This window comes from Octopus bimaculoides, chromosome 21 (genome assembly GCF_001194135.2).
Source record: "Octopus bimaculoides isolate UCB-OBI-ISO-001 chromosome 21, ASM119413v2, whole genome shotgun sequence".
Classification (NCBI taxonomy): domain Eukaryota; kingdom Metazoa; phylum Mollusca; class Cephalopoda; order Octopoda; family Octopodidae; genus Octopus; species Octopus bimaculoides.
The window spans coordinates 15,522,801-15,531,700 of record NC_069001.1 but is presented as its reverse complement, the minus strand read 5'-3'; the positions used below and the strand labels follow the sequence as shown (position 1 = coordinate 15,531,700).

The 8,900-nt window shown below is 38.7% G+C and overlaps 1 protein-coding gene across 1 annotated transcript in view; it reads right to left on the bottom strand.

Moving 5' to 3' along the window:
* The window catches only part of LOC106875255 (coiled-coil domain-containing protein 180), a 141,675-nt gene that overhangs the window by 129,774 nt on the left and 3,001 nt on the right, over positions 1 to 8,900 (bottom strand). The window contains exons 2-6 of the mRNA XM_052975307.1: positions 7,063 to 7,199; positions 4,939 to 5,027; positions 3,402 to 3,456; positions 1,363 to 1,414; positions 354 to 458 (exon numbers count right to left, since the gene is read on the bottom strand). Coding sequence (XP_052831267.1) covers positions 354 to 458; positions 1,363 to 1,414; positions 3,402 to 3,456; positions 4,939 to 5,027; positions 7,063 to 7,199 — 438 coding nt within the window. The remainder of the gene's footprint in view (positions 1 to 353; positions 459 to 1,362; positions 1,415 to 3,401; positions 3,457 to 4,938; positions 5,028 to 7,062; positions 7,200 to 8,900) is intronic.

Sequence of the window (8,900 nt, the reverse complement as noted above, 5' to 3'; positions counted from 1 at the left end):
ATATATATATATATATATATATATATATATATATATACACACACATACATAAGTGGTAATTCATCTGTAATCAATTTAACATTATGAAACTATAAAATATAGCCAATAGAGAGTTAGTCTGAATCAAATCTTCACACCATTGCAGACACATGAGGAAAAGATAACAATTCTATAGAGTTCTAGTGTTAGGATTCCTATTAGCTTTCACTCTGATGTCCCATGTTTGATTCCTATAAAGGACACTACATTAACCAAAATGTTAGTGCACCCCAACATCGTTGCAGCTCACAGTAACAGCACTGTCATCTATCCTTCTTGAACTGTAAGAGGTGCCAAGAAAATTAAAATGATACCTTATCAGATTCTTCGATTTCAAGCAGGCTTTCTGTAACTTTGTCGATGTTCGCCACCTTCTCAGAGAAATCTTTGCAGCAATTTTCAAGCATAACTTCAATGTTCTATTAAAAAATTTAAAAAATGTAAGGCTTCAAATATTTAGTAGAAGGCCAGCAATTTTATGGGAGTGGGTAAGTCAACTACAATGATCCCGATGCTTGAGTGTTAGTTTATTTTATCAATCTTGGAGGGATGAATGCCAAAGTTAACTTTGGGATAGAACAGATGACTAACAAGGAGCAATCTGGAACCAATCAGCAAACTCAAAGATCCTAGATCACCTTTACTGCCAAAGGAAAGGGCTCTCTTCAGTAGTTTTCGTTGATCTACACTCACCACTCTTTACGTTCCTCTTCAAGTGTTACTTGAAGAATTTGAAGAAGATGATAAAATCTTCTTCAAAGAAGAAAGTATCAGTTCTCAGAACTTTCAAATTTTTGCCATGGCCACCACACAAAGTATAGAGTATTCAATTTATATTTACTCAATTTTGCAAGACTGTGGTTTTGGTTCTCAGACCAGCAGTGTGTTATTTTGAGCAAAGCACTTCATTTCATGTTGCTCCAGTCAATTCAGCTATAAATGGGTAACCCTGTGGTGGACTAGCTTTCCATTCAGGGGAATGTTGGTCTACCTGCCTAACCAGTGGGGGTGGCATCATTTGAAAGCTTCAACAACAAGAGGAAGCATACTGTGACCAGCAGTGTATAACATCTGATTGTTTGGTTGCAAGAAAGAATTATCTAAATAAACACATGATACATCAAGCAGGAAGAATTATCAATAGAAACAAGAAAATGGTTAGAACGGAAGAACCTTGTTAGGAACAATGAAGGTTCAAACTTAGGAATGGACAACTAACTGGAATGTTGCATCATATTCAATTATAAGAAATATCCAAGAAGAGAAAAAAATGATCCAAAATCAAGGAAGCATTACAGAGATTATTAAATACAGGAAACTTACTGAATTGATGACCCCAAGATCCTGGTACATATCTTCCAGAGATGTCTCATGTCTAGAAAAGAATGGATATCATTATACAAGGCACTGAACTGATTTTTATAATAAAGTAAAACAGTAGGAACCAGAAACCATTAGTAATGATCTATATTGGCAGACCCTTTATAATAGATGCATTGGGTTAAGAGACTTTTCTAACCAGTTATTTGCATCTTACTTCCAATTGGGAAAAGCCTGATCTCATCTCAGCCTACCTCCAAAATCTCATGAGCATTCCTTTATTCCAAGAACTGCCTTACTGTCCAAATTTCTACATTACATGAATATTTCCATCCAGCCATTTACTCTGCCCAATATTCCTTGTTGGGAAGGGCAGCTGAGCCAATGAGCTGATTGATCCAAGCTGATCTGATCCAAGCTGAGCTGATCCAAGCTGAGCAGAGTCAAGCCGAGCTGATCCAAGCCAAGCTGAGCCAAGTTGAGCTGAGCCAAGCCAAGCTGAGCTGAGCCCCATAAATCTGCTCTGTAAAGACTGACCTGGAGACTAAACAACAATATCATATCCATGGGGAAGCCCCAACATAATTGCCTGACATGCCCAAAATAACAGCTAAATCATACCCCTACCAGCTTTGAAAATGAACATCTACATATGATCATAGACCTTCTACATTTCATCATAGACCTGTTAGCAAAACAACACCATCACATCTTCTATGTAGTGACTTGATTTGCTAAAAGTAACTGTCAAATGTCCTTCAAAATCATACCCTCATTATTTTTTTAAAATAAGGATTGCATTAGACAATGTTTTAAATACAGTTTGTCTGAGAAAAAGACAAGATGGTCAAGGCTGGAATATCTTTGATTATACATCTTATTTAGGTCAATCATGGGCCCTAGGATTCATAAAGCAGGAACTTAACCTGGTTCCTATGGAATATAAGTGGTTGAGATTACAACATTCCTCCTTGAATGGAATAATGGTTTGTTGCGGAGTTACCTTCCCAGCCATTGCTGGAATTTGTTTACAATAGCTGAATGGACAGGAGTAACACGATATGAAGTGCTTGCTCAAGAACTCAACGCACCACCTGGGCTGGGAATTGAAACCACAATCTTACAATTGTGAGTGCAACACCCTAACTAGTAGGCCATGTGCCTTCACTAGGTCTGCAGGTTCAGAAACGACCTTGGGCTAAATAACAATAACAACATCCTTTTCCCTTCTTTTTAACCCTTTCACTGCAAAATTAAATTTCATGGTTATTCCAGCCATGATGTTAAATATCTAAAAAAAAATAGAATTGGTATTTTCTGCAAGTCATGTTGCCTCAATAAACTTGACATATCGCAACAGAAAATAGATTTAAACATGACATTCCTCAACAAAAGATGGTTTGGTATATAAAACTGTTTTTCGCAGTTAAGGGTAATGAAATTTTGAGTGGATATATCTGATTTCTGCAGTAAAAGGGTTAAATTCATAAGTTCACCATCATCATCCACCATTTTAAATCTGGGTTTTGTCCCTGTTAATGGGGGTGGCTGGATCTACCTTGATGCCATAGCAACCACCCTCACAGTGTCTTGCCATCTTTCCTAGTTTTGGGCATTCTCCCTTCTCAAGCCAACCCTCCCAATCTCCTCCTCCACCTGTCCCCTCCACATTTTCCTCGGTCTACCTCGCTTTCGCTGTCTATTTACCTCAAACTCTAGCACCCTCTCCAGAACATGCTCCTCAACCCTCCTCAACACATGCCCATACCACCACACTCCATTTGCCCTTCCCAGCCATTTCACTGATTCCTCCAACCCCAGAATCCCCATCAAGTCCTTAGTCCTCCTCTTATCAAACAGCCTCACCCCACACATTTCTCTCACCATTGCTCTCTCAGTCCTTCTCAAAATTGCCCCTCTCTTTCTCCCTCAAACACCATATCTCACTCCCACACAGCATTGTAGCTCTCACACAACTCCTATAGACCTTCCTTTTCGTCTTCAATGAGAACTGCTTAGAAAAAAAGAAAAAAATTACTTACAGTTTTAGTCGTCTCTCTTTGATTCTCTTGGTAACGTCAGATGAATGTTTGTCAACTATAATAAAAGATGGTTAAAAAATTATATTTATTTAATTTAGCTAATGAACTATTATTTATAATTTAGCTGAAGAACTATTACAGCAGGTTTTACTTATTTATTATTATTTTTTTTGGATGAGTAGTAAATATACATGCATACATTTAATAAGCATTGCTTATACAAATAGACCCTGAACATTACATAGCATCTGCATCATCGTCCTCCTTTTCCATGATGGCATGGGCCAAACAGGGTTTATTGAAGCAGATTTTCTATAGCTGGATGCCCTTCCTGTCACCAACTCTTACCAGTTTCCACTCAGGGGAAGTATTTTCCCATCACCAAACATGTTATCACAGAAATCCAGAAATGAATGGCTTTCATCTACAACAATCACGTGATGTCAAGACAAAGAGAAACAAACACACACACACACATATGCATACATGCACATACACACACACACACACACACACACACACATCATCATCATCATCATCATCATCATCATTTAACGTCCAAGTTCTATGCTGACATGGGTTGGACGGCTTGTCTAAATTACACAAAAATGAAAATAACACTCATTTTAACTCATCTGATTTTAACAGATTTATTTATCAAAATTACATAAAAAATATCTTGAAATACTAAAAAGTAAATTTATTCAATAAAATTGCCATTGGCTTCAACCATATGGCCTCCAGATCGTAATGGAACCTCTTGCAGCTCTCCTGGATGGTCTCCTTGTTTAAATTGATGAATGCTGCCATAATCCTTGCCTTCAGTTCATCTTTGATGTTACAAGGAGCTTTGTTGGTCTCTAGCTCAACTGTGCCCCTCACATAATAATCAAGGGGGTTGTAGTCTGGGGAGTTAGGTGGCCAGATGTTAGGGGTGACGTGGTTACAGAAATTATCTGACAGCTATGACTGGTTTCTTCTGCTTGTGTGGCATGGTACAGAGTCTTGTTGCCTCATATAGGGTCTTCCAGCAGCCACCCTCTTGATCCAGGGCAGCACTACCTCCTCCAGGCACTTGATGTAAGCCTTTGTGTTGAGTCTGAGGCCATGTGGGAAGATGAATGGAGGCATAACGTCGCCATCATTAGTGATCACTCCAAGTACCATGATGTTGACTGGATGTTTGATTTTTATCACTCTTGGTACATGTTTTGGGGACATAGTAAAAAAGACTGACAGAATAAGTACTAGACTCAACAAAAATAAGTCCTAGGGTCAATTTCAAGGTGGCACCCCAGCATGGCTGCAGTCAAAGGTCTGAGACAAACTAAATTTTTAAAAATGATGTTTCTCAACAGACAATAGTTTCAAATATAGCATTCTACAAAGAAAGATAGATTGGTATATAAAACAGTTTTCTGCAGTTGAAGGCAATGAAATTTGGGGAGGACATAACTGATAATTGCAGCAAAAGGGTTAAATGGTTTACAAAAAGTAAAAAAAAATATTAAAAAAAAAATACAACAAAAAAACTGACCTACGATTTCTGGTAGAGCTTTGACCTCACCCATTTCAACATTCAGAGCAGAACTTTCCTGTCTGGCCTCTGGGTAACATTGAAACTTCCTGAAATTAGAAATAATAAAATGAAATTCCATTTATTATATCAATTATCGTCATTGTTTAGTAACTGTCATTTTCCATTCTGGTATGGGTGAGATGGTTTGACAAAAACTGGTAAGCCAAAGAGCTGCCCCAGACTTTCAGTCTGTTTTGGCTTAGTTTCTATGACCAGATGCCCTTCCTAGAGCAAACCACTCCACAGGGTGTCTTTTATGTTTCACCAGCATGGGTACCATTCACATGTCCCCAGCACAGGGGCCTTTCACGTGTCCCCAACACGAGTGCTTTTCATGTGTCACTGGCATGGGTGCCTTTTGTGTGTCACTGGCACAGGTGCCTTTTGCACGTCACTAGCACAGGTGCCCCTTGTGTGTCACCAGCATGGGCACTTTTTGCATGTCATCGGTACAGGTGCCTTTAATGTGTCATTGGCAGGGGTGCCTCTTACATGTAACCAGCATGGCTGCCTTTAATGTGTCACCAACATAGGTGCCCTAAACATATCACCGGCATGGATGCCTTCAATGTGTCACCCACACAGGTGCTGTTTATGTGTCTCCAGCACTGATCACAACTATGATTTCACTTAGCTTGACATGTCTTCTCAAGCACAGCAAATTACCACTACATATAAGTTTTATGATAATTATATTAGCCATTTAAAACATACACAAAGATGTGATGCTACATCCACTTCTTGTTTTATTTTGAAATACTATAAAATACTAGGGGCAAGTATGGATGTGTGGTTAAGAAGTTCACTTCTCAACTGTGTTTTGAGGTTCAGTTCAACTGCATGGTCCCTTGGGGAAATGTTTTCTATTACAGTTTTGGTCCAGCCAAAGGAGCTTTGTCAATGAATTTGGTAGACACAAACTTAAAGAAGCCTGTTGTGTATATGTATTTGTATGTATGTGTGTGTGCATACAGGAGTGCCAATCACTTAAAGTGGACAGAACTTGTGGAAGAGGGAGATCCAAGAAGACAGATGATGAAGTATTGAAAGCATGGTCGTTGCCAGAACCACCTGACTGGCCCTCATGCTGGTGGCATGTAAAAGCACCCACTACACTCACAGAGTGGTTGGCATTAGGAAGGGCATCCAACTGTAGAAACTCTGCCAAATCAGATTGAGCCTGGTGCAGCCTTCTGGCTCACCAGTCCTCAATCAAACTGTCCAACCCATGCTAGCATAGAAAGTGGACGTTAAACGACGACGATGATGATGTTGACACATTCATATATACATGTATAGATACTCACATTATGTACATTATATAAGGAGGCACTGAGAAGTTCCTGGCTTTGAGGGTGTTGTGAAAGGCCCGGCTGGAGGCTCAACCTTCCAAGTTCTTTTACAGGGCTTAGGAAAACTAAAGGGTCCTTGCAATAAGTGTGTGAATCTGAGAGGGGAATATGCTGAATAAAATCATAAGTAACTGATCCTCCTGTATTATTTTTACTCAAAACCAGGAACTTTTCTGCACCCCCTCGCATATACAAGTTTTTTTTTTGTTCCTGTATGTGTATAACGTGATGATAGCTTTTCACATTGTTAACTAAGTTTTGATCTTAACTAAAACGTAAGTAGCCATTGAGATAACTTCTTTTAAATTGTTGACAATATAGAACTATGGAAATACGAGTTTTCGTGAGAGAGACATTACAGACACTATCCTGATATTAATGGTCATACTTCACAATTTCCCTAAGTGCGAAATCCTGTACGCGGGGATGCCTGTAATACAATAAAAATGTATAACGTGGGGATGCCTGTATTACAATAAAAATGGACAGTAGAAAACGTAGTAGAGTGCGCAATGTATACATTAAGTTATGTGTTCGTATGACTTTTATTTTTACCGAGATAGAGTTGTTTCCCTTTAAACATTTAATCTCATCATGTCCTGTGACTGTACAACTACAACTATCGCTACCTTCACGATCACCAAGACAACCACTCTTCCTACAGTTACATAATACATACAGACAATCAATGTTCATGAAAACAAAACTAGTTTTTTTTTTCTTCTCTTACTTGTGAACCTCTTCCTCTTTCTGGGCACTGTCCGACAGTTTGTACGTGAAAGGCAGTTTCAAGAGACCACTGCTTGACTTGAGTTTAGTTTCTTCCCGCTGGCGTTCCACTTGCTTTAATTTGCTGTTAAGCAAGGCCTTGAAACGAAAGAAGAATAAGACAAGGAAATTTACTTATTATTATAAAAAAATTATTGAACACTTGTATGACGATAATTAAGATGAAGATGGCAGTGGTGGTAATGGTGAGGAAGATGGTGTGTGTTCATTCATTAATTTTTATGTCTATCCCTACCCCACAGCATAGATTATCCCAGTGATTCTCAACCATTTCCCCACTATAGACCCCATTGATTTCTATTTACTTGTGTGGACCCTCACAGCCATTTGATGTTTTCAAAAATCCTACTATATTTTTTATAATTAAATACCATTAGGAATTGTATAAAAAAATTGTTAAACTATTTTGTGTATAATAGAAGCAATTTATATATTAACCACAAAATATTATATAGTCTCCCAAAGACCATATGGACCCCAGGTTGAGAGCCAGAGGGTTAGGCGAATGTATTACTGAGACATTGTTTTACAGCCGGATGCCGTTGCTGTTGCTAACCTTTACCTGTTTTTCATGAAAGGGATCTATTATTTCATGTCTTCAAAAGGTACAAAGCCAATGTATGATTTTTTTTATGGGGAAAATGCTAACAGCATCACCACTTGTAGGGCAGTGACCTTCAGAGAAGTGCAAATGTAAATAGATACACATGACTGTATACATACTGTGTGTGTGTGTGTGTGTGAGAGAGAAAGAGAGAGAGAGAGGCCTCTTTCAATTTCTATCTATATCATCATCATCATCGTTTAACGTCCGCTTTCCATGCTAGCATGGGTTGCACGATTTGATTGAGGACTGGTGAACCAGGTGGCTACACCAGGCTCCAATCTGATTTGGCAGAGTTTCTACAGCTGGATGCCCTTCCTAATGCCAACCACTCCAAGAGTGTAGTGGGTGCTTTTACGTGTCATCGGCACGAAGGCCAGTCAGGCGGTACTGGCAACGGCCATGCTAAAAAATGGTGTATTTTATGTGCCACCCGCACAAGAGCCAGTCCAGGGGCACTGGCAATGATCTCGCTCGAATTGCCAGCTAAATGTGGCAGTCTTATAGAGGACAATGTTACTGTTGTTTTTTGCCCCAGGAAGACATCTCCTCCAGCTGGCTAACGACACACAATCTATGTCCAATTAGTATTTGCGAGGGTGGTCATCGCTCCTATCTCTAGCCTTATGTGATACACATAGACCCGGGTTTTTATCTCATTCTGTTAATTTCTTATATATATGCATGCTAATATATGACCTACATTTGACTCCTCATTTGCATAATCACCGAACCTGGAACTGAACTATAGTCTGTCCATAGCACTTACTCAGCATTACCTGACACCTTTGGGTCTTATTGAAACCATTACCTCTCATAACCTATATATATATATATATATATATATATATATATATATGTAATAGGGCTGGTAATGATTAATTTAATTTTAATAATTAACTTTTGAGAAATTAACGATTAATTAATAGTTAATTTTGATTAAAACTCAAAAATATCTGCAGTTGAAAACAAGAAATAGCATAGGCGTTGTCTCACTCAAATGTTGTTGGGTAGCCAGTTACGTAAACACACAAGCATGTTAACAGTATTTTGGTTCAAGTGATGAGCGCATCTCGTTAACAATAGCTAAATAATTGTTCACATGGAACCGAGGTAGCTGCTATGCACAGAACAGTCTTGACAAAGAATGTCAATTTTGGATATCGATGTTCATT